Genomic DNA, 27397 nt, shown 5'->3' on the forward strand with positions numbered 1-27397 from the left:
AGTACTGCCATTTAAAACATTGGTAATAAGACACTGAAGGCTGGATGCTGAAAATTTTACTTTGATCACAGCAATTAAAATACGCTCCAGAAATGTCTGTGCAGCAGTGTAACTTGTTTATTACAAGGTATCTAAATTGAGAATGTGTACATTATTATAAGAACTTACATTCCGATGATTATTTGCCTCCCAGACTTTTTTTTTACCTTTGTCCTGTATCTCTTTTCCAGTAGGTGATAAACCATTATTTTATAAACACTATCATTAATGGACTCTACACTCAAACATTACTGATTTGTATTTAAGACAGAATTTTACTTCGTGTTCTTTCACTGATGCATATTTGCACATTTATGGGCTCAAAACTCAATGAATTATACAGGACTTTTATTTTGATCTGGTGAGGTAACGTCATAAGGCTGCGCCGCTTTCCTGAATCTGTTGTGTTTCGACCAAAGGAAGGTTTGTGTTTTAGACATTTTTAATGTTTACATCGATACAAACCGTTCAGGAAGTTTTTTATGTGGGTTTTTTTTTTTTTTTTTTTTTTTACAATCGATGTAAAAATTTACAAAAAAGATTTGTTCACCAACGAATGCACAATTAAGTGCGTAATGTAACATTGTTGAGAGTCATTTTGTGAAAGTAAAGTGCGTCCACATGATTAACAAGTGAAGGCTAGTCTCATTTCGCTCCCTGTATAGTGCATCGTTTTATTTTAAGCACGAATTCAATCACTGCCAAGTAGTGATGGCAGAAACCGAGCTGTTCGAAACTACGAGTCAACTGAATCAAATGAGTAACTAATTGAATCGCTCGAATCACCGCTGCTCGAAACCGTGTTATAATGCAACGAGAACAACAAACAAACACTTGTCATGACAACGTTTACAAACCAGCAACAAATGAATTAGAATAAATATTACGTTTATTTAAAGTTGTGTTCTTCTTTTGGATATGCATGCTAGTTTTGAGTGTTTTGGGACTCCCTCACTAGAGTGCGCAGACTGAACAACGGAGATGAATGAGGCGCATCCAGAGATTTAGTTTGGAATTATTTAACTTTCTTTTAATTATTCTTATCTTGAACAGGAAGAAGTGGCTGAAAACACACACAAACTCCTGGTGAAGCAGCCAAGATCCACGTGAGACACTTTTATAAAGATGATGTTTATTAAAGAGGAGAGTGAAGATGTGAGGATTGAAGAAACAATCGGAGTCAAACAAGAAGATACTGAGGAACAAACAGGTTAGTTTTCATCCTCATAGTTGACCTCGCTCATTTTAATGTCCAGGTCTACTGAAATAGAGAGATGAAGATACAGAAGTAGCCAACAAAACAATTATTTGGCATAACATTAAATCCATTATCTACTTTTAATTTGAAAACAGTCTAATATTTTAATGACAATTGTTTTCACTTGACATTTGTTTTATTTTTATTCAACTCGTCCCAAAAAGTGCCATACTAACGTTAATAGCAGAGAATTAGATTAGATTCAACTTTATTGTCATTGCACATGTAAGATGCAAGGCAATGAAATGCAGTAAATGTTCATTACAGCAAGCGATAAATAAGTTATATGTCAGAAATATCAGCTTACTTATGAAATAAAACATTTCGCCAGCTGACACAGCTTGGTAGAGTTACTGTTTATCTTTATTCTTCATTTGAAGATCTTTGGTGAGGACATACAGTCAGTGACCTGTTACCTTTATAGACCAATTTTAGGTTTGTAAACATTCAGGATGTGCGCACATCGTTGTTGCAGAAAACCCTGGAGCGAATAGCCTTTACGGATAGAGAACTACACAGATACAGTATAAAATTGTTAGGTTTAAATTGATTGCAGATTATATTTATTAAAGTTCATTTTCAAAATGTTCTCTGCATATTACAAGAGCTTGTCACTCAGCGATAAGCAGTTATTCAATGAAATTGACGTGAGATAGTGGGATAGACTTACAGATCCGAAAACAGGGATGACGTTTTTTTGTGTGCGGAGACTATCTAATGGCAGAAAATGATGGTTTTCAACTGAAATATAAGAATAAAAAAAAAAAAGCACATTTGATATTTTATTTAAATGTTCTGACTTTATTCTCGCAGTTCCGAGATTATATCTCACAATTCTAGTAAGGAAAAACAACTCGTCATTCTCTTCCCCCCCCCCCCCCCCCTCGGTTCTTCATTTTTATTTTTTTTCCTCCGAATTGACAAACTTGATTCAAACTATTTTTTGGGTTTAACAGAATGCATATTTAGCAAATTTTCCATGTAAGCCATGTAAAATGAATGCAAGATCAACTTTGAAAAAACATATCTCGAGAATTAATGGAGAGTTTTTTCCCCCATCCCACTGCAACTCGTGTTTTTAGATGAAAAGTGTACTCCATGTGATTGGCTTTCGGCTCTTTGTATTAAACTATGAAAACATGCATGATGCTGTTTTGTTTATATTTGTTTAAGCAACTTAATTATAATTGGTCTATAAACATTATTTTAAACACCTTATTTTAGCACTTTTTCCACAGATAGTCATGTTATCTTATGCTCGATGCACCCTCTTGTGGCCTCGGGAGAAAAGCCAAAAACTCTTCTAACTCAAGTTATGCATTTTAAATTTGAATATAATTTGAATTTGAATCCTATTTAAGCACAAAATTCGAATTTAGTTTTTCAGTCATTTTGACATCCCTACTAGCTTATGTAATATAGCCGCTTTTCCACAGACGGGCCGAACGATAAGGAACGGTTCCGACAGAAAGCATGTAATGACGTTGCCACTTCGGATCAGTCTCTTGTTTGTTGTCTGGCTACAAAAGCCTTGTCAGATCTGATTTTTCTACATAGCCGATTGGAGTCTGATCATATTTAGTAAGACTGAAAATAATCACATTAAATCTTTTTTACAAATCCGTGGTACGTTCATTTGTGGTTTGAAATCCTATTTCTTAATTTGTTTGAGTCGGAGTGCTCGGATCGGATTTAGCATACGTTTTTCTCTAGGGGTGTAATAACATAGTGGTTCGGTACAGCAGGGGGGAAAAATGTAAACAATTTATTTTTATTAAACAGTGGTTTACTGAACAAATTGCTCTTTCTTTAAATAAATCATAATTACAATTTTCTTAGGGATAAAAATCTACCTAGGCTTATTCTCTAATGAGCCCTTTTACATTAGGCCTACTAGCTTATAAAGTTACAGTTAACAACAGAACCCAAACTTACATTTAAAAAAAATAATTAGCAATTAAATGTAACAAGCAACACTCAACTTACAAATATATGCAAACCTGTGAATTGCACATAATGAAGTTTTTAAATTAACTTTTAAATAAGTTATATTTATTGTTGAAATATTCATTTACACTGCTTCTTATAACACGTTTCCTAAAATATTTATTTAAACATCAAATAATAAGACATCACTAACAAAGTAAAGTAAAATGTAATGAGTATATAGGTCTAATATTTTGCGAAATGCTCTTCTTTAGACTTCATTTATAGTGAACTAACAAGCTGTAGACTCTGATGTCTTACCTAAGGGAAAATAATTGGTATATGATGGTCATGTGTTTTATTTCGCGTTAAAATAGTAGTAAATAGGAAGAGATGATCGCGCTGCCGCTTTAAGTAAGTGCCACACTCTGCTAAGCTCCTGTCCCCGAACCTCTAAAGTGCATTATACATTATATTAAACTGCCAGAGATCACTGTCCATGAGAAAAACAGCAGAATTGATTCTCTAGCCCTGTTCACATAGGATTACATTTAATCATTTAGCTGACGCTTTTATCCAAAGCGACTTACAATTGCTATATATATGTCAGATGTCACACACCTCTGGAGCAACTAGGGGTTAAGTGATTTTCTCAGGGACACATTGGTGTCTCACAGTGAATTCGAACCCGGGTCTCTCACACCAAAGGCATATGTCTTATCTACTGCGCCAACACCACCCATTAGTATTAGAGGTTGTCTGTGATCTTAATCAATCTAATCGAATCAACCATGTCTGTAATTTGTGGAGTAAAAATTCCCCCTGCAAATGACCTAACATATTTCGCAGAACACCAGTCCTCTGATAATATTAGTCCCGTGCTAAGTGACATCTGTGATTTGGTGGGTCGTATATAATTTTTCAAGGTTTTTGTTTTCTGTGAGCCTTTTTAACCATCTTTCACAAAAGAATGGAGCTGCATCGTAGTGTTTGATAGTATTTTGGTTGCGGTTATATCGCTATTCCTGTAATGAGTATTCCACTGGCGGTGAGCTTAGATGAACCCAAGTGCAGTTTATTTACAAGGTGTAATCCAAACAAGACTTGACGAGATGAGATGAGAACAGACTTGACTAGAACAGAATAAACTCGCCAACATCCGGTACATATGTCATACGGTGGCTCCTGACACCCAAACAAACCAAACCCAAGAAATTCAGGAGGGCGGTGGAGCGGAGGCAAAAAAGGGGAGGAATGGAGGGCCAGGCCCGTTTAAAAGAACAGGACCTGGGGCTTGTACCATGATGGTAGCTGAACAAATTCAGAGTTACAGGATTAGTTTTGAGTTGACAAAACCAAACCTCTCCAATCCAGCTTTGTTAGTACCATGACGCTGTTCATCAACTTTCTTTGTCAACTCAGGCTTTGATCCTGAGTTTGTGGAGCGCGTGCACATGAATGTGTGACATCACTGGCGAACAGCCAATCACGAGCCTTGCAGCATAAAGTAAGTCTGATCTACTTCTCCCGAGAGACCCAGCGAGATTCAAAACTAAAAGGTTAAAGGTTTTGCTAAAGGTTAAGAGACTGAAGAATATGACAAATTTAACCCTTGTGCATTGTTCAAATTCACTACCCTTTCGTTATGTTCGGGATGAAAACATCCACTCAATTAAACTGCTGTAAAAATGTATCAGATTCATATTTTTTTAATTTTTTTTGCATAAATCTGTTAATCAACTTCAGTCCTGATCAAAACTACCAAATGTTTTAAATTGCCTAAACTTTAATTGGCAAGTTCATAAATAATGTCACTGATTTGGGGGGGAAAACACACAAAATGACTTATTTTCAATATAAAAGTAACTGTGGCTGGATTTTTTTAAAACTTTTTTATCACAGTCTTGGGCATGTCAAAGATTAGTAGCAACATTGGCTTTGATGTATTTTTAGTTTTTGTGCAGCATTAGATTTACATTTTTTCTCCCTCATTTACTGTTCGTGGCTGTTTTTGCCCCATTGACTTCCATTATAACGACATTTTTTGATTGCAAAGCCATGACACCATATAATCATGCATTCTTGATTGTTTGTTGTTTTCCCTTTTGGGAAGAGGTAAAATTTGTTATTTTTACAGTTGATCACTAGGTGGGACCATTAACCCTTCAGATTGGCCTGTGCAAAAAAAGCTTAGTTTCTGACTTGTATATGAAGCTATATGGAGTATAACAGCATATTATATTGTGTGTGAGAAAGTTGTGGCCAAAATAAGACTCAACTTTACCCCCTAGTGGACGAAAACGTCCCCGACAACGCATAAGGGTTAAACTTCATAAGAAAAATGGAGGACAAATAAGATAAATAATCTTGCTCTATCAGTGCAGTGACAAGTGAAACTTATTAACTTAGTTTATACATTTGAAAATGTATAGTGATAGAGACTCGAAAATGTAAGGTCAGATTTTTTCTTTTTTAAATTAAATTTTTTCTTTAGATAAATTTTAAGCATTAGTGACCTTTAATTTGGAGCAAGATAAACTGGAATGACTTTGTGTCAGACATGTGTCACTTCTCTCACATCTGATTGGTCCACCTTCAGTTTGAGATCTCTAACCCAGAACATAACCTGGCGTGGAGTGTAAGTTACTATGGCAATGAACGCTGCTAAAAGGCTATGGACACAAAATTTCAACATTCTGGTCCCCGAGCCACTTAGTTATCACTTTTGCCTTATGGCACGGTGCTCCATCGTGCTGGAAAATGCATTGTTCTTCACTAAACTGTTGTTGGAATGTTGGAAGAAATTGCTGTTGAAGGGTGTTTTGGTACCATTCTTTATTCATGGCTGTGTTTTTGGGCAGAATTGTGAGTGAGGCCACTCCCTTGGATGAGAAGCAACCCCACACATGAATGGTGTCAGGATGCTTTACTGTTGGCATGACACAGGACTGATGGTAGCCCTCACCTTTTCTTCTCCTCTCAAGCCTTTTTCCAGATGCCCCAAACAATCGAAAAGGGGCTTCATCGGAGAATATGACTTTGCCCCAGTCCTCAGCAGTCCATTCACTATACTTTCTGCAGAAGATCAATCTGTCCCTGATGTTTTTTTTTGGAGACAAGTGGCTTCTTTGCTGCCCTTCTTGACACCAGGCCATCTTCCAAAAGTCTTCGCCTCACTGTGCTCTGCACTGGTGGCACTCCGATCCCGCAGCTGAATCCACTTTAGGAGACGATCCTGGCGCTTGCTGGACTTTCTTGGACGCCCTGAAGCCTTCTTTACAAGAATTGAACCTCTTTCCTTGAAGTTCTTGATGATCCTATAAATTGTTGATTTAGGTGCAATCTTAGTAGCCACAATATCCTTGCCTGTGAAGCCATTTTTATGCAACGCAATGATGGCTGCACACGTTTCTTTGCAGGTCACCATGGTTAACAATGGAAGAACAATGATTTCAAGCATCACCCTCCTTTTAACATGTCAAGTCTGCCATTCTAACCCAATCAGCCTGACGTAATGATCTCCAGCCTTGTGCTCGTCGACATTCTCACCTGAGTTAACAAGACGATTACTGAAATGATCTCAGCAGGTCCTTTAATGACAGCAATGAAAAATGCAGTGGAAAGGTTTTTTTGGGATTAAGTTAATTTTCATGGCAAAGAAGGACTATGCAATTCATCTGATCACTCTTCATAACATTCTGGAGTATATGCAAATTGCTATTATATAAACTTAAGCAGCAACTTTTCCAATTTCCAATATTTATGTAATTCTCAAAACTTTTGGCCACGACTGTAGCTAGGAGCAGTGGTGGATCCGGATCCAGAGCAGTATGGGAGCCATGGTGGAGCAGGCATAGCTGGGAGCCATGGCGAAGCAGGACGGCAGAGTGGCACTGGGAGAGCAGGAAGCCAAGGTGAAGCAGAGACATGGCCAGACCAGTTGTCTTTGGCAGAACAGGCAGAACGTTTTTGAATGGCCTCCGTGGCCTTGACAGGACAGACAGTCAGTTCATGAATAGGGCTGGGTTCAGATTCACATTTCAGATTCTCGATTCGATTTCAATTAGATTTTCTATGCAAATGCAGTCGATTCAGTGATCTTTTGTGCACGAATTGTGAGGAATTTTGCTTGTGAATGCATTTGAAATCTACGGAGCCCGGCACGTCACCTTTAGGAGTTTTGCAATCCGTCCCCTCAGTTCATAAATCATGCTCACGAACTGTTCCTTCAGGTTAACAAACCATACCCACGAATTTCCAATCTGTGCAATCAGATTTTGCAAACCATACCTTTTGGTTTTTGAATTTCATGCTTTCACCATCTGTTCCCTCGGATTTGTAAACTCACGAATTTGTGACTCCGCTCCCACCGGCAGATTCTTTTCTGTTTATTAAACAAGGACTTTATTTTTAGCATTTATTTTACATCAATTACCAATAGGATAAGACACCACTTCCTGTGCTTTATAGCCTAAAATAGACACTAAAAAATAAGAATAGAAAATTCCCTGAATTTTCTAAAGGAAAAAAAAAAGGTAAAAAAGCAATAAAAAAAAAATAATGTCCCATTTATGTTGTCATTCCTTTGCTCTGTAACTGAATGCAAATGTCATATTAGGACTAATTGTCTAATAATAACAACAACATTAACAGCGAAGCGTGCATATAACCCTGGGGAGTGGAAGCTTAGTATAATAAAATCACCCAAATAAGTCTTCATGTTAAGAAATAATAGCCTACACAAACATTTCCAAAAATGTAAAAGGTTATTTTAAAATAAAACATTCATGAGTTAATTTAGGAAAAATATTTTTACTGTCTTAAGTGCACTCATTTATTTAGCCTATAAAAATAATAAAACTTTTATCATTATTATACAGGTTATGCGAAAGAAACTTTTATCCAAAACAACTTACGAAAGAGGAACAAATTAATCCAGACTCAGTCACAATGGCAAGTTTATTATAGAATAATAATCAAGTGCTAAGATTATCACAAATTAAAAAAGATTTTGATGCACATCTTTCTTAATAAATCGTTGTATTCCATCTCGTGCGCACGGATTATGAATTCATGGGTACAGATTAAAAAACCGAATGTACGGTTTACAAAATCTGAGCACACGGATTGGAAATTCGTGGGTATGGTTTATTAATCCGTGTGCACGATTTGTTAAACAGAGGGAACGGTTTAAGAATTTAAGTACGGTTTATAAACTGAGGGGGGACGGATTGCAAAACTTTCGCCATGGATTGTATTTTTTTTCTTTATAGGTGATGTGCCAGGCTCGGTAGAAATCTTCAGTTGGATGCTCGGCTGTGGGGTGTTGTAACGTCTGGGTGACGTCTCATCAAATGGTTCCGCAGATTTGTAGTATTACTACAGCATTTTGACCTCTGCATTACAAATCACGCAAATAGCTTTGTTCTTGTCCACAGCACTATCATCGTTGTCTTGCAAAATCTAAAATGCTTCCATACCTCTGACTTTTTATGTGAAGTTGGCATCAACGTCGACAAAGCACCTGAAACCACCATTTTAAGCACTGAATGAATGACAGGTTCGCCTCTCACTCCTTGGTAACAATCCCGCAAGGCAAATAAGAGGGTGACATCTAGTGGAGAAGACTAAATGTAGGATTAATATTAATCTAATTACTAATGGCCTTTGAGAATCGATTTTGAATCGACCACATTTTAAAAAATGATTAATCAAAAAATATATATTATTTATCCAGCCCTATTCATAAACGGCCTCTTTGGCCATGGCAGGACAGGCAGAGAGATCAAAGGTGGGTGCCACCACCTTGGGAGGTTCTGCAGCGGAAGCTGCCTCTGGGGCAACTTGAGTGGATTCACGGTCAGGAGCGGCCTCAGGAGCAGACTCGTAGACAGAAGACATCTCAGCAGCACAGTGTGCAGCCCACACACTCAAAATGGCACCAGTACTTGAAGCACTGAAGTCACGGGAACAGTATCTGTGATAGCCATGACTTGGCGAGACTCAGGCTTGGCCGGGGACTCTGGCATTGAGGCCATCTCAGCCGTGGACTCTGGCGTGGCGGCCATGTTGTGACGAGGCTCTGGAAGTTCAGCTGAGGTTCAGCTGAGACGTGGCGAGGCTCTAGAAGGGTGGCCATTTTGTAGAGAAACTCTTGTGTGGCAGCCATCTTACAACAAAAATCTTCAGTTGTGGTAATGTTGAAAAGAATCTCATGAGTGACCAGCATGATGTGAGCAGGTTCTGGCTAGGAAGACGTGATGTCAAGAAGACTTGGCGTAGCAGGCGTGACGTGAGCAAACCCTGGCATGTGAGCAGGTCCTGGAGTAGTAGGTTTAACGTTAACAGGCTTTGGTGTAGTAGACATCACGTGAATAGGCTGTCTTGGCAGGCATGTCATGAGCAGGCTTTGGGGAAGTGTCATGTTCCTCCTTCATGACACCCACAGTGAAAGCAGACCCACTCAACTTCAATGCATAGTCAATATACTGGTCGAGGAACCAATGAATCCTTCCCCCAGGCAACGGAGAACTAATGGGTTCACTTAAACTAGTGATGGGTCGTCTAGTTTCTAGGATCTCTCATAAAATAAAAATATAATCAGCATTGTGTGTGTGTGTTAATGCTAGTTATACAAAACATAACTAGTGAGATAGTCAATGCTGACTATATAACATGCCAAAAAAGAGGGACCAGTTTAATCCTTTCAGTTATTAATTTTTCTTTAATATGGGTTCTATTATGTTGTTCAGATTCAGATTGTATTTGTTTTGTAATGTTTTTGTTTCTATACATTCAAAAGTTGTAATTTAAATGCAAATGTTTAATAGCATTCTTTTTTATATAACAAATCAATGCATTTTTAAAGAAATTGTGAGTATGATTTCATTTAATAATTTAATTAGAATTGTTTTTTAAAGAGCCGTTTGTGAGCCAAAAGAGCCGGCTCTTTTCAGTGAGCTGAGTCAAACGAGCCAGCTCACGAAAAAGAGCCGAAATGCCCATCACTAACTTAAACCCATTCGAAAAAATCAGGGCCACATCATTAAAAGCCACCAAATGGCACAATCCACAGAAGTCCTGAACAAAATCCTCAATGGCCTGATTACCTTGACGAAGGTGAAGACGACGAATAACTGCTGTGTTCATTTTTAAAGGTTGTGCATTCTGTAATGAGTATTCCACTGGCGGTGAGCTTAGATGAACCCAAGTGCAGTTTATTTACAAGGTGTAATCCAAACAATAACCAAAGACTTGACTTGAACAGAATAGATTCACCAACATCCGGTACATACATTAATACACGACAAGGCACAATGGCAAAAACATGACTACTTATAACAAACAATACAGGTCACATGACAAGAACAAACCAATGGGAAACAATACACATGACTAAGACAACCAATCGGAACATGACACAATAAAAAAGAGGAACCAATAGCATGATGACAAGAGGGCAGGGGAAGCATGACACTAACAGCATGAAACAAACTACAAAATAAAAGACATGAAAACAATGAACAAGAAACAAAACTGAAAACAGACCTTTCAATACCATACAATTTGCAGAAAGCAAAAGCTGAAAAGCTTTTGAGGTTAATGTGTTACAAATAATTAAAGTATAAGGCTTTATATATTATTTGGTGGTTAACCTGGTGAAATGTAAATGACACAGGGCACGAAACTAAGCCTTGATATCGTACCCGGGAGATAAGTCATAAATTTGAGCAAAATCACAAGCTTCGACTAACCTGTGTGAATTCACCATATGAAATTCAGATATGGGGGGGGGGGTCCATTGATTTCCTATCTTTTTAACTGACCAAATTGCCTCCCGTTATGTGTTTTCAGATGTGGAAGTAAAATTTGCTCATAAAAACAACTCCAGAAGCTCCCAGTAGCATATTTATAAGATATTTAAAAAAAATAGATTTCCTACATTAATTTTCTATATATTTAGTGGACCATAAATCATAGGCCACTGTTTCCCAACGTGGTGCCATGTAAACAAAACATTTAATATCTTTATATAGCTAAAATGCACAAAAAATCATCTATTACATTACATATCAATTTCTGCTCCCCTATGGCCTGCCTTTCTGAAACGCATTGATTATTATTCTTTTTTTTTTGAAAAGCCATGTGTGTGCTCATTAATCAACTATCCAGTGTGTTGTGTTTGGCCAAATTCCTCAAGCGAGTGACGGAAATGTTATGCCCCTTACCATACTGTGATGCTGTGTGCCCTGTTGCGACAAATCAAAACCCATTGTAAATGAGGCATTTGTCACATCCTGTGGGGACATAATTACGGTTTAGAATGACTTATTATTGTATTTTTATGCGTTGCATATTGCTCAGCATAAACATAAAACCATTTCTGCATTTATCATTGGAGAAACGACAAACAACAAGCCTACTCTACACTACTCAAAACTCACATTTGAATCATCAGTGGCAAATTATTTAAATATGAAAACATACAGACTGTGAGTCAGAAGTGCCAGACTGTCCTTGCAAAGTTGGAACTGCCCCACTTTATAGAAACAGACAGTAGGCTACTCGTTATGCAGCGTTATGCAAATCTTCCCACATTGTGGTGGGGACGTGTTAGAAGGAGCCGTTTTTGGTAGGAGTGGTTGACTTAAATTTCATAAAGAATATCTCTTTGGATTTGAGACTTTAGTCTTTGCATCTTTACAGATCTTATTTATGCACCAAGAGCTTGTAACAACCCAAAGAGAAAGGAAATATTGAAATTGCATCATAATTGAATTGCACCCCTTTAAAATAATTTGTTGTAAAACAGTTTATGGTGAATGACTGTTTGTTTGTGAAAACATGCTTATTTAACCAAATATTTTTTGCATACTCTTGATTATCGAATGGGACCCACAGGGGAAACATACAATCATAAAAAGAAGTCGACTTGACATTGATCCATGTGGCACTCCATACTTGTATTTGAAGAGATGTGTCTTGATTTACACAAGCAAAGTTGTAGCGGTCAGATATACGCAATGTTAACCATGGCATTAAACCATGCTAATTCTTGTCCAGAAATGCCAAAAAAAAAATTCAAACTGTCTAAGAGAATGTCATGGCATTTTTTGTCATAATGTTTAATAGCACCTGATGAAAAGCATGTAGCACATGAATATGTGCAAAAAAGTTAATTAATAGCTTTAATATGCACAGTCTCTGTACTACAATGGGGATTAAATCCTGATTGAAACATTTATCGACTGATTGAATACATTTTCCCCTTCAAAACGTTTATCTTCTAAAATTATAGAGGAGAGGAAAATATTTTGGCAAAGGTGAGATATGTCTGTAATTAACCAGTCCTTCTGAGTTGAGCTTTTTCATATGGGGTTTGATAAATGCCTGCTTTAAAAGTATTGTCTCTTTCTGCTTTAGACCTGATGTCACTGAAAAAAGAGAGTCAAGAACTGGATGAAATGGAAGACAAAGAACATCATTTTTTCAAAACCAGAGAAAATTTTAGTTTCTCACAGACTAAAAAGACTACAGGAAAAAGAGCTCAGAAAACCGGAGCCAGAAGTAATTTCACCTGCCAACACTGTGGAAAAAGTTTTACTGAAAAAAGAAACCTTGAAGTTCATAAGAGGATTCACACTGGAGAAAAGCCTTACAAATGCTCTCAATGTGGAAAGGGTTTCAAACATAAACAAACTCTTAATGCCCACATTAACATTCACACAAGAGAGAAGCTATACCCCTGCCAACATTGTGGAAGGAGTTTCACTGTAAAAGGAAACCTTGAAATCCACATGAGGTTTCACACTGGAGAAAAGCCTTACACCTGCAAACTGTGTGGAAAAAGTTTAGTTAAAAAAGGAACCCTTCAAAGGCACATGATGATTCATACTGGAGAAAAGCCTCACACCTGCAAACTGTGTGGAAAGAGTTTCATTCGAAAATCAGACCTTGACATCCACATGAGAATTCACACTGGAGAGAAGCCTTACACATGCCCTCAGTGTGGAAAGAGTTTTACACGTCAATATACTCTTAAAGCCCACATAAGAATTCACACAGGAGAGAAGCCATTCACCTGCCAACAGTGTGGAAAGAGTTTTACACGTAAACAAACTCTTGAAGCCCACATGAAAATTCACAGTGGAGAGAAATATTTCACCTGCCAACAGTTTCAGATGTAAAAAATTACTTAATAACCATATAAGGTATCATTCGATAAAACGAAATTGTCATCAGTAAAAGTTTCACAGAAAGGAAGCACTGTAAGGATCATGTAATAACTCATTACAGAAAAAAAATAATTTATTGTGCTATCACTGTGGAAAACTGGAAAAAGAGACAAAGCAAACCTTGATATTTACTTGATAACTTTTACATGCTGTCACGGAGGAAAGAGTTTCAGATCCAGATAAAAATTAACTGTCATATGATTAGGGATGGGTACCGAGAACTGGTATTTTTTTGGACCGAATTGGGTCGATTCCGTATGCTTCAGGACAAACGATACTAATATAGATACTTGCGTTGTTTTATCTTTGTATTACAACAAATTACAAGCTGTTGCTTGAAATTTCCCTTCACTGAAATATGTGGCCGGCGTTTGCTCGACGTGCATGTGATATCCAGCGCATGTGCTGTGTCTGTGTGTATGGGCTCTCATTACAAAACTAAGCGATAATGTCAGATGCAATATATGCAGTAGAGTAATAGTGAACCAAAGAGGCAACACAAGTAATATAATGAAATATTTACTAACAAACACAACATACACCTAAAACAATGCGCTGTATTCTGTCTCGCAGTTCTTGCTCCAACTGCAACTCGCAAAACACATTCACATCAAATGTTAATTCGGCGGTAGAGTTACTGCAGACTGCACTTATTTGCAATCACGAAAGTACATTATTTGCATGTGCTTTAAGGCCTTGGCGGTGAAACATTATATTTGTGTGCTGTTCTGACATGTGCTTATTCAGATCACGTCCACCTGAAGCGTCCATAGTCAGTTATATTAGTAACCATCTGATTGTGCTAATACTGTCAAAAACACACAAGGTTTATATATATACATAGTTAATTATTTATAAAGTAAAAGTAAACAGGCAAGAGAGAAATGGTACCTGCATCTTTTAAAGTGTACAATATACCGCAGCTTGTTATTAAAGGGATGGTTCACCCAAAAATTGTAATTCTGTCATTATTTACTCAGTCATGTTGTACCAAACATGTATAAATGTGTATTTATTGTGCTGAACACAAAATAATATATTTTGAAGAATGTAGTTAAGCAAACAGTTGCTGGTCCCCACTGACTGGGGACCAGCAACTGTTTAGTTTCCCATGTTCTTCAAAATAACTTATGTTCAACAGAAGAAGAAACTCATTCAGATTTGAGAGTGAGTAAATGATGACACATTTTGTGCAAACTATTTCTTTAATGTTGATGAAATAAAACACAAATAGAAAAATAAGTCACTGTTCTTGACTGAAGGACATTAATATAGTTGCTAAAGTTCAGCAGTAATAACATAAATTGAAATTTTCAACAACCTCATATCTTTTTGCACCAAACATTATCAAATAAAGTATCAATAAGTATCGGTATTGATAAAATGTAAACGACACCCATCCCTACACATAAGGCTGTGGAAAGAGTTTTACACGTCAAATACTCTTAAAGCCCACATAAGAATTCACACAGGAGAGAAGCCATTCACCTGCCAACAGTGTGGAAAGAATTTTACACGTAAATATATCTTTAAAAATGTAAAAAATGTAAAATGTAAACGACACCCATCCCTACACATGAGGCTTCACACTAGGGCAGTAATGTTTAGAGACTCTGACTTGTAACCCGAAATATTTACAATCAGGGTCGTGTAGGCAAGGTCGGATCCAATTGCAGCTTTATTCAAACAAAGAGCATAGTCAGACAGGCAAAGGTCATATACCAGCAAACAGTGTCCAGAGGGCAAGGCAAAAGAATAATCCAAAAGTCATGGGGAAGTCGTTGCCTAGTGGTTAGAGAGTTTGACTCCTACCCCTAAGGTTGTGGGTTCGAGTCTCGGGCCGGCAATTCCACGATTTGGGTGTCCTTGAGCAAGTCACTGAACACCCAACTGCTCCCCGGCCGCCGCAGCATAAATGGCTGCCCACTGCTCAGGGTGTGTGTTCACTGTTGTGTGTGCACACTTTGGATGGGTTAAATGCAGAGCACGAATTCTGAGTATGGGTCAGTATGAGTATGGTTGTATGTCACGGCTCTTCACTTCAAAAGGCAATCGATAAAGGCAAGCAGCAAAAGATCAGAGGCGAGATAAACAGGCTAGGGTCAGAACAACAAGACTAGAAAACGGAGTACAAGGCTAAACAATAATCAGCAAAGTCTGTGTGGAAGTGTGCAACCTTTATAGTGCGAGACTGATGAGGTGATGAGAAACAGGTGATTGCAAATGATGAGTCCTGGCAAAGGATTATGAGAAATGGAGTCCAGGGTGAAGTGGCAAGAGTCTGGAATGGAGTGCCCTCTAATGAAGCTCACAGGCACTCCAGCTAGAGATCGTGACATAGCCACTCCCCACAAGGAGCGGCTTCCAGACACTCTATACAGTGATGGAGGGCGGTGGAGTGGAGGCGGAAAAGGAGGAGGGATGGAGGGCCAGGTCCAGGTGGAAATGGAATGGCTGGAGACCAAGGCAGAGCCGATGGAACTGGAGCCCACCGGGGCAGCGCAGAGGACCCCCACAGTCGAGCAGATGAAACAAAAACCCACCAGGGCGGAGCAGAGGACTATCACAGTCGAGCAGACAGGCCAAAAGCCCACCAGGGCGAAGCAGAGGACTATCACAGTCGAGCAGACAGGCCAAAAGCCCACCAGGGCGAAGCAGAGGACCACCACAGCCAAGCAGCTGAGCTAGAAGCCCACCAGGGCAAAGCAGAGGACCACCACAGTGGAGTTGATGACACAGGAGAGCAAGTCTGGTCAGGTAGAACTGAAACTGAGAACATTGCTGGGTGCAACAGACAGGATGTGACGAGGCTCTGGAAGTTCAGCTGAGACATGACGAGGCTCTGGTAGATCTGTGGTGATTGGACTGGGCTCATAGAGATCAACGGTGACTTGACTTTGTTCAGGAAGATCAACCGTGACTTGACTTTGTTAGAGGTTTAATGGTGTTTTTACTTGACTCGTGGGTGTTAACGGTGACTCTGGATGGTCAGCAGGGACCTGACCTGACTCTGGATGAGCAAGTGTGGCTGCCATCTTGTGCAATGGCGCCGGGCTGGCGGCCACCTTGTGCAGTGGCGCTGGTGGTTCAAGCTCCACTGCCGACCGCACTTGACACTGTTGGCCCCCTCCCAAAAAGTTGTTTGGGGTTTCGATGCTGTCCTCTGCCACTCCCACAGTGAACGGAGAACCACACAAAATCAAAGCATAGTACATAAAATCTCTTAAACTGCATTTAAACTCCCCTCCAGGAAACCATGATTTTGCAGGCTTGTTCAGTCCAGTTCAGTTAAATGCGAGATAAACAGGCTAGGGTCAGAACAACAAGACTAGAAAACAGAGTACAAAGCTAAACAATAATCAGCAAAGTGTGTGTGGATGTGTGCAACCTTTATAGTGCAAGACTGATGAGGTGATGAGAAACAGGTGATTGCAATCGATGAGTCCTGGCAAAGGATTATGGGAAATGGAGTCCAGGGTGAAGTGGCAAGAGTCTGGAATGGAGTGCCCTCTAATGAAGCTCACAGGCACTCCAGCTAGAGAACGTGACAGAAATGTTGCGGGTTCCAGAATTGTCAGTGGGGGAAGTGAATGACTGAGGTGAGACCATTGAGCACGGCACCGAACCCACAACTGCCCTCCGTGTGTCACAGCAATGTGGCTGCCCACTGCTCCGGGTGTGTGTTCACAGTTTCTGTGGGTGTGTGTCCACTACCGCGGATGGGTTAAATGCAGAGTACAAATTCTGAGTATGGGTCACCATACTTGGCCACACTTCACTTGACTGAAGAAAAGTCATTTACTTGTCTTAAAGGTATAATTATTAAAGTCATCATTTATTCACTCTCAAGTTGTTCTAAACTTATATAACCCCCTAATAGGACATACATGGACACACCTGCTGACGTCACTTGAAATACTCCTAGAATGTTGGAGGGTGTTTGAGATGAATCTAAGTGTAGTAGAAAAAGCTCCTATAATATGGTGTTGAGTGATTTTATTTTTCAAGTCCATGTGTTTATTTATTTTCTTATCAGTCTTTTGATTTGCCCCCATCGTTTTTTTTTTTGTTTTTTTTTTGTCAATTTGTTTGAAAGGGTGGTGCCCTTTGATTTCATTATAAATAATGTAAATATTACCAGGTTCATAACTGAGGTGGTGTATTAGAATGCCTGTGCTTGCTGTAAACAGGAAGTCAGGGAAGTCCATCCTAATTTATTTTCTTTACTTTTCCTGTAGGTCAAGTAGGGGTTATGTTTTTATTAAGTAGAATATTTTGTTTGTTGTTTTGGCTTTTACCAATCCTGCGATTCATATTTGAATGGTGTAAAAGAGAAACAAAACAACTCATGCAAACAGTAAAAGCAGTTCATTGCTGTCCAGGTCATTTTCATGTCAAACTAACAGCTAACATTAACATGTAAGACATTTAAAACAATTTAAACGTTAAAACGCACTTTCAGACACCAGCAAATATCTGAATTAACTTACGTTTGTGGCCCAATGGGATTTGACCACCATATGACACTGTATTTTATGTGAAGCTAAAGCCTATTTATGCCAGGGTTATTCAAATCTTGCCCTGGAGGGCCAGTGCACTGCAGAGTTAAGCTCTAACCCTGATCAAACCCACCTGAACCTGTTAATCAATGTCTTTGGTATCATTAGAAAATAACAGATAGGTGGGTTTGATCAGGGTTAGAGCTTAACTCTGCAGTGCACTGGCCCTCCAGGGCAAGATTTGAATAACCCTGATGTATCGCCATTATATATACACATTATGCTTATGAAAATACCAGACACCACTTTAAGATCTTGTACAAATCATGTATGATTATAAGCATTTATTTATTTGTTTTCATATTTGTTCTGTCTTTTACCCGTGTCTTTGTTGATACTGGACAACTGCGATTGAATGTGTAAGTGTGTTTGATTTTAAAACGAAATGATAAATATTAGTTTGATTTAGCATGCTGACACAAATGAATAAATGGCTATTTGTACTGTAAATTATTGGTATATACATTTTTTATTTATGGAGTCTTTAGTTAGTTGATATACTGAAATGGTGGGATTGTATGATGTTTGCTTCAGAGAGGCATGTTAAGGGTGGGGTTATAGAGCAGCACTGGTCTGACAATGGAAATGCATCTCGACTTTGGCCTCGCAGCTTGGGGTACTCAGTATGGCTTGTTAGCACTGGCTCACAGTGGCCTGACAGTGGGAAAGCAGTTATTGTTTTTAAGGCACTCCATAGTTGTTTATTTATTTAGCCATGCTGATATAGAGTGATATCACATGGCTATAAGTGTGATTGCTTATATATAAACACCATCCTGTTCATCAATATTGGCACCCATGAATTTTAGTAACATACTTTATCTGTCACAAGCATCTCGAGAGTTTAGCTCTGCATAGCCTGTCATAAAAATGTAATAATTGTTTTTGTTCAGGAGCTTTTATAAAAATATAGGAATGATCATACTTTCTGAATGTGATGTATATAGGCTATTGTGACTAAACATTATAGTAAAACATTTGATATTTTTGGATTTAAATATTTAACAAAGCATGCAAACAAATGGCCGATTTTATCATGTTCATTTTCTGATCGTGCTAATTCCAGTGATTTTTTTTTCTTTACAGTTTTCTGATAACTTCTCTATGTAAGAGAAATTATTTGCGTGATGTTGTTCCTGTAAAGGGCGGGTTTTAAGTGCAGTGGAGCTTCCGGACCAAAAAAATTTGGAGGATGTCATTGCTGCGAAAGGGTGTGCAACCAAATATTAAGGAAGGGTGCCTTTATTGCTGCCCATGCAATTTTTGGGGGGTTTCTTATTTGAAATGACTACATGCAAGTTAAAAAACAATATTCTTTGTTTTAATACTTTGGACCTCCAAATAAAAAATTCTGATGATATAATTTTGGTACATTTTAATTTATTCCTGAAGATATTGTACAGTTTCTGCAAAAAAATGAAGGGGTACCAATAATTGTGAGCAGGACTGTATATATCAGGGGCAGTCTCCTCAAAATTTTGGATGAGATTTTTTTTTTTTTTTGAAAAATAAACCGGAAGAATGGAGAATGGTTCCCCTAAGAGAAGAGAGGGTGCTGGTCCCATTTCTCCAGGACATTTCCTGGTGCATGTTGATTTGAGGCAGTATCACATAATGTAGGCAAATTACATGAATTTCATTGTGATTGTCCAGAGAGCCTATTTCCTCCAGGTACTGGAAGTCAACATAATAATTAGAAATGAGTGCACACAATACCGGGAGTCCCGTCAAAGACGCTCAATCCTCTGGTTGTGCTCACTTCTGCCAGTGAAAAACTTATTTTCTAGAAAGAAAAACTCATACAACGATCATCACCTGGTTGCAAAGCATTTGAAAAAATTATTTGATAACATTTTGTTTCTGATACCACAGTGAGTAACCTTTTTCTTTTTCAGATGACCCATTCACTAAGCAGTTAACACGTCAACCTGCTTGGTTGACTTGCCCAGTCAGGGTAATTCTTGGCATTAACTCATTTGTGCATCTGAAGTTTTAAGTTTTTGTCTTATAGAAATGTTGTTAACAATAGCCTTGGATTTATATAATAATAATAATAATATACAATAAATGCATTGTAAAAAGTGCAATGGTCAAAGTAATGTAATAGAAATCCTATAAAATGCCAGATGTTTATCGATGCACAGGGTAAATAATGGTTTAATGCAGTGTTTCTCTTGATTAATATGGGCTCTGTATTTGTCTCTGTTGTATATTTTTAATAAAATGTAATTTATAAGTCAATCATATTCCCTGATTTTTTTCATGTTAACCGAAGGTTAAAAAAACAGCTGGAGGGGACATATGCTTGCCCTGAGAAAAGATTGCTGAGTATTTACTACATTAAACATGCTACAAGAACCTCTGACACATGTTTTGTTACTTGTGTGTTTTCTGAATGTATATATAATGTATTTCTATGTATCTTAAATTTCTAATGCGCTGGAGGACATTTATTTTGGTCTGGCGATGTGACGTCATAAGGCTGCGCCGCCCTCCTGCTTTTGAAGAAAGGTTGGTGTTTTTCAGCATCTGGAGTTTTATTATTTTTTCCAAGCTATGTAAAATGAATCATTTATTTTGAATTAATCGTTGTAACGTCTCGTCTAACATTAATGAGTGTTTTTTTTAGTAAAGCGCATCTGCATGCATAGGCGCCGATTTATGTTTTTCTCAGTGGGTGCTCAAGGGCGCACGCCATTTAAAAAATAAAAAAAATAGACTAGGCTATTCAAAAAATATTGCATTTCAGAACCTTAGGCTAATGGACAGCGGCCGATACAAACAAACACAACAGCATCACTTCTCAAAAATACAAACAGGATTGGAGATGAAAAGTTTAACTGACACGTAACCGCTAATGCGTTCAGCTTCTTGGGAAATTAATGTTTTGTAAATATTGATTAAAAAACTATTGCGAAAGGACAGCGTTTCCATTAACCGATTGTCGATCACAGTGTGGCAGACGCATCATAGCGCCAACTGCAATGTTTAATTTTAAATAAATGTAGCCTACTGGCAGTCTGGCACTGGCACACGTGGGTGCTCGGTATTTTCCGTGGGTGCTCGAGCCCCGGAGCACCCACGGTATCGGCGCCTATGTCTGCATGTGATTAACTAATAAGGCGCGTCTCATTTCGCTCGTGAATCAGTTTATCGTAAACACGAATTCGGTCACTGGCAAATAAACGGAGCTTTGGTTTGAAACTCCGATTCAATTGAATCAATTGATTCACTGTTTTGAATCGCTCGAATCGGCGCACTTGCTCAAAACTGTAAAGGCAACGAGAACAAAAAACAAATGCATGACTTTTACTAACCAACAGTAATGTTTTCATGAAAGTGGAAACTAATCTGCATATTATTAGATACAAAATATAAACCTTTAATTTTTAAATATATTTTGGTGTTTATTGGCTCATCAGTTCATTTAAGGCCATTACTCTGACTCTGGCTGACTTTATCTTACCAGTGTGCTGATTGAGACGCACCCAGATTACAATTATAAAGATGGAGTTTATTAAAGAGGAGAGTGAAGACGGGAATATTGAAGAAGCATTCAGAGTAAAACAAGAAGATACTGAGGAACAAACAAAGATGATATTTATTAAAGAGGAGAGTGAAAAAGTGAAGATTGAAGAAACATTCAGAGTCAAACAAGATACGGAGACAAAAACAGGTTCGTTTTCATTCTTAAAGCTGAATTCATTCATGTGATCCTTATTAAATTGTCTAGCTCTATAGAAATTAATGATATTTTTGAAGAATGTTATATAAGTGTTGTCATTTAAAGCTGTTTAATTTGTCATGAAGCCTCACGTGGACAGACATGTTGAGATCACATGACCTGACAAATACTAACACTGCCTTTAACCGGAGAAGATCCTGCTTATAAGTTAGATGTTTTTATGACAGGACACACACATTAGAAAATTATAGTATGTGTTTTAGGATAATATACAGATTCAGCCTAAACTAAACCATTATCGTGTGTAAAATGCTTTCTTCATTTACTCACTCTTTTGCTGTATGAGATGTATACTTACTTTCTTCAGATGGACGCAAAGATTCTTAGAAAATAATGCGTCCATAGTCACACATGCATTCATGAGCTCAGACTTGATGTAAACCCAAACACTTTTTGAGATTCATACAAACTTTACAACATAAAGGTTTATTTTTTACAGTATAGAATTTTCCAGTAGTTTTACAGGAGATTATATTGTATAAAAAGTGTCTTGTGTTACCAAAGCAGATACATCAGAGGCTGCAGAAGTTAGCAGGGTTTACACTGCATGTCTTAATGCACAGATTTTTTTGTCCCGTCTGTTTACATTCAATTTAGACACAACTGGTATCCGATATCTGTGTTTACATAATTCCAACCCAAAATGATTGTAAGTGATTGCACATGGTAGATCCTTGGGTTTTGAATGGACGTGCTATTAAAATTCTTAATATAATTCATGTCAAATGGCCATTTGGCTATTATTTGCCAGCATGGACAACGACTGTCATGGATCTTTGGCAGCTCAAAATCTCACTGAATGGATAAATGACAGAAAATGTTGGTAATTTTCATTTTGTAGCTTTTAGTAGCTTAACTGTTGTAACATTACAACTCTTATCAGTACAGCCCTCCATTCAGGGTAAATGGTAAGAATCAGGAACTGTAACTGCATTGATCTTGCTAAATATTCCAACAGGCTTTGGATCAGGTAAACATGAAGAACTCCATGAACTTCCACAGTAAGCTCAGTCAACTGTCATTCAGTAGATGCTTCACTTCATTATCTGTATCACATTTATCTTCTTCTGAATAACTCCGTATACATGGTGCTTAATAGGAGGCCCAATGTCTGGTATGTCATGTTGAAAAACTATAATTTGTCTTGCTACACCCTTAAAAGTCAGGGAAAAATGTATGAATTAAATCAATCAACATCCTGTTTTTCATTAAAGAGAGGTAAAGTCAAGTTGAGCTTTATTGTCATTCCCCTACATGTGTGGACTTACAATGGAATGAAATGTCATGTCTCACAGGACCACAATGCTACATACAGACATACAAAATAAAACCTTATAAACCTATACACAACTACTCTACTGACAGATTTTGACTATAAATATATTATATATAAATGTTTACCTATACTTAAACAAAAAAATACTAACTATATGAATGCTTCACGTAATACTCTACATGTGCAAAGAGAAACATTGTAAGTCAAGCAGCTGATTAAGGGGACATTGCAAGATGATTTGTGGTGCATGAGCATGTAAACACACATTACTGAGTCTTTTATGGTATTATGTACACATGGCAGTGTGTGTGAAAAAGTGTCTAATGTGCATAGAGGAGAGTGTGTTACTACAGGGGGTTTGTACAGGCCCACTCAGCTGTGTGTAGCACATTTTGAATTGCACACAAAAAAAAGAGAGTTTCAGACAGTTTTTCTGTTATGTGGTAAAGTGGGGGGTACGGGAGATGGAGGAGGTGAAATGGTCCATGTTTAGGAGGTAGGGTGTCTGGGCTTTCAGAGGAAGAGATTTCAGAAGGGGAGATTTGCGTTTAGGGCTCTCATAGCCTGGGGGAAAAAGCTGTTGAGCAGTTCTCTGATGCTCTGGTACCGTCTTCCTGATGGTAGGAACTGGAAGAGACTGTGGGAGGGATGGGTGTTCTTCACGATACTGTTTGCTTTGCTGGAGCATCGTTTGATGAAAATGTCTAGGATGGAGGGGAGAGGGGCACAGATGATCTTTGCAGCTGTGTTCACTGTCTGCTGGAGGGTCTTGCAGTCTGTTGCACTACAGTTCCTGTACCAGACAGTGATGTCTGGCCAGCTGGTCAGTACACTCTTAATGGTGTGCCTTCACGGAGAGTGACATAGTGTTAGTGGTCCAGCTGAGATCATCTGTAATGTGCACCCACATGAATTTAGTACTGCTGACTCTCTCCACAGTCGAGCTGTCAATGAGCAGTGGGGGCTGGTCAACATAGTTGTCGTCCATCACAACCTCCTTTGTCTTCTTCACACTGAGGGACAGGTTGTTAGTGGCACACCATTCAGCCAGTTGTGCCACTTCCTCTCTGTAGTGCGTTTCATCACTGTTGCTGATGAGACCTACCACCGTTGTGTCATCCGCAAACTTGATGTGGTTGGAGATGAACTTGGCAGTGCAGTCATGGGTCAGCAGCGTGAAGAGCAGCGGGCTGAGCACACAGCCTTGTGGAGCACCTGTGCTCAGTGTGGTAGTGCTTGAGGTGTTGTGGCCGACACGGACTGACTGAGGTCTTCCAGTTAGAAAGTCCAGGACCCAATTGAAGAAGTGTTAGGACATCTGTCAGCTGTGCAGCACAGTTCTCAGTACATGGCCAGGTATGTTGTCAGGACCCGCAGCCTTTCGTGGTTAATCCTATAGAGGGTCTTCCTTATGTCTGCTGGAGACGGAGCATCTGGTCGTTGGGAGGTATTGGCAGTGTTTGTGCAATAAAAAATTCCATGTCTGGTCAATCATCTATTCAGGGCCGCTGCTGGCCAAATGGGTGCCCTAAGCAGGATTGTATTGTTGTGCCCCCCTTCCTCAAATATGACGATGGAAAAAAAAACACCTACTATAAGGGGTGAAAATAGAACTTAAATCAAATAAAAGAGTAAATGAATAAATTGTATTATTTACAAATTACAATTGTAGCTCTTACATTTACCTATGGCTATAACTTTATTATGACTCTAATTTATTGTATAGTCTCAAGCATTCAGAAATCATGCAAAAGGAAATTAAGCAGTTTTACTTATAAAACCATGGTTTATTTTTGTAAGGGTTGTGATATGCACGTTTTTTTGTTGAAGAAATTATAAAGGCTGTGTCATCTATAGCAAAAAGGTGGCCAAAAATAAAAGATTAAGTGAATATTTGAATTAAATGTTTGGTCAGTAGCCTAAACAAGGATTTGATTCTCCTGTAAGTGTAACTGAAGCAATTACATGGCATCTGGCTCCCTTTGCAGGCATTTGTAATAATGTACATAAATTGTTTATTTTGTATTTGCCTACATTATGTATTTTAACAGTGTTTTCATTATTGCCTCATAGTTTTTATATATATAATACATTATGCCTTTAAGTCATTTTAAATGCTATTGATGTCTTAGGTCTGTTTTTATAGCAACAACAAAAAAATATTACAGTATATTAATACGTCTTTGTAAATTATTATTTGAAATAACAAAACCATGGTTAATTTGGATTTACCATGGCTACAAGAACGATGATTTGTGGTGTTATTGTTAAAACCATGGGTAATTTGCGTAAGGCAACCTGAAAAAAAAAACTTTCAGAAGAATGTGCCTGAAAGTGATAAACGGGCCTTGTTTTTACCTAAATGATTTTAATGTTTTTTCTACAGGAGGAAAACACTTACCAGAGACTTTGTGCATTGCATTCATATTCTGCTGTTCTGTGGCCATGGATCTGCTGGTCTTGTCTTTTTCTTGCAGGACCCTGTATTTTATAGTACTAAATTAGTTTAAATCATTTAATCACCACCGCAGTGTCTTGTCTCCAGTGGCAACACGCACGATTTGTGTTGATTGCAAGTGATGTCGCAGGTAGCAGAGAGTGCAAGTGGTGATTGCAACTGACTTTGTAATTTAGTTTATTTTTTCTTGTCTTCACCACCTGGCTACTGTTGTAAAATTGTTGCGAGATTCAAACAAAAAGTTATCAATAAATAGAACAAAATAAAAAAAGACAACCTTGCAAGTCTTTTCAGCCAGACCCTTCTTGCTTGCTTGGACTGACACAACTCTGCTTTCACTGGCTTAGTGAATCTAGAATCTAGCAAGCATGTTGTTGGTTTGGAGGTCTGTTGCTGTGTGTTAAATTGTATTTGTCTTTTTTCACTTTAGAACTGATGGTGCTTAAAGAGGAGAGTGAAGTACTATCTGAAAAGGAAGAGAAAGATCACTATGAGAAAATAGATCACGATTTCAAGAATGGAGAAAAATTTGGTGAAACTGAAAAATCTTCCTCATTAAAAGGGGCTCAGAAAACCGGATTAAACAGTTACTTCACTTGCCATCAGTGTGGAAAAAGTTTCACTCAAAAAGGAACCCTTAAAAGCCACATGAGAGTTCACAATGGAGAGAAGCCTTATACATGCACTCAGTGTGGAAAGAGTTTTACATATAAACACACTCTTAATGACCACATGAGGATTCACACTGGAGAAAAGCCTTTCATCTGCCAACAGTGTGGAAAACATTTCACTCAAAAACAAAACCTTACAGTCCACATGAGAATTCACAGTGGAGAGAAACCTTACATGTGCCATCAGTGTGGACAGAGTTTCAAGCATAACAAAAACCTTTATAGCCACATAAGAAGTCACGCTAGAGAGATTCCTTTCACCTGCAAACTGTGTGGCAAGAAATTCTCTAATAAAGAAATTCTTAATGCTCACATAAGAATTGACACTAAGAACGAATTCACCTGCCAACATATGTGCTCAACGTGGATGTTTCACACATAAAAAAGCTATTTGAATGGTCGGCGAGGAAAGAGTTTCAGATTTAAGTAATTCTTAATTGCCACATGAAATCACAAATCATGGTTTTATGTCATCAGTGATGGAGGGAAAACTTAGGGACTCATTTGCAACTATTATAGAAGGTTCAAACCATCACTGATGCTCTAGAAAGGAAAACGATGCATTAAGAGTCAGAATGAAGAGGTGTACATTTTTCTTAGCCTAAATATCTTTTTTTTTTCATTTAGTACTTCCCTTTAGAAGATACTTGGATGTTTCACAGAAGACAAAATAAGTTAAAATAACCTGTTCTTCTGTAATAGTTGCATACAAGGGACACATCAACAACGATCACAAAACAAAAAAACTCAGCCGTGAATCATCCAGTTAACCACACATTATTAAGAATCAAGCATTTTGAATGGGGTGGTTTTTATAAATTCAACTATTATTTTCTCTTGTGGAATATTATGTCAATGTCTTTTATGTGGAAAATGTTACTCAGATCAGTACTAAATAAAAAAATAACATGCATTTTGTATGATCACTCTTATTTTGGTAAAATAATTAACATTTTGCAGATTCTGCAATGTCTACAGCAGTGGTTTTCAACCTGTGGTCCGCGGTGGTATTGCAGGTGGGCCGCCAATTACTATTAAAATAATTTTGTTAATATATGTAAAAATGTCTAAGTCATAACATAACATCATTTCATATATATATAATTAAAAAACAAAAAAGAAATATCAAAATTAATATGCTTCCACTATTCGAGCTCGCTGATTGGTTTAAGAATAAACCACCAATTTATCTTAGATATTTTTGGTGTATATGCTACAACACAACATATT

At 38.0% G+C, this 27397-nt stretch overlaps 1 protein-coding gene across 2 annotated transcripts; it reads left to right on the forward strand.

The window, feature by feature from the left end:
* The first annotated feature begins 405 nt into the window (after positions 1–405).
* Positions 406–26736, forward strand: LOC132099143 (gastrula zinc finger protein XlCGF8.2DB-like). 2 transcript variants are annotated; one of them, XM_059505608.1, is made up of 3 exons: positions 406–462; positions 1093–1249; positions 25927–26736. In XM_059505608.1, the coding sequence occupies exons 2-3, from the start codon at positions 1165–1167 to the stop codon at positions 26547–26549; spliced, it is 708 nt and encodes a 235-aa protein (XP_059361591.1). In that variant the 5' UTR covers positions 406–462; positions 1093–1164; the 3' UTR covers positions 26550–26736. The 2 variants fall into 2 exon arrangements, with proteins under 2 accessions (XP_059361591.1, XP_059361590.1); XM_059505607.1 differs by lacking the exon at positions 25927–26736 and adding an exon at positions 12647–13659.
* The last annotated feature ends 661 nt before the right edge of the window (positions 26737–27397 follow it).

This window comes from Carassius carassius, chromosome 22 (assembly GCF_963082965.1).
Source record: "Carassius carassius chromosome 22, fCarCar2.1, whole genome shotgun sequence".
NCBI classification, from domain to species: domain Eukaryota; kingdom Metazoa; phylum Chordata; class Actinopteri; order Cypriniformes; family Cyprinidae; genus Carassius; species Carassius carassius.

Excerpts from the sequence above, each read along its gene's own strand:
- LOC132099143 (XM_059505607.1), top strand. The coding sequence starts at position 1,165 with ATGATGTTTATTAAAGAGGAGAGTGAAGATGTGAGGATTGAAGAAACA. Across the intron at positions 1,250-12,646 it reads AGATACTGAGGAACAAACAG|ACCTGATGTCACTGAAAAAA; the intron begins GTTAGTTTTCAT and ends TTTCTGCTTTAG.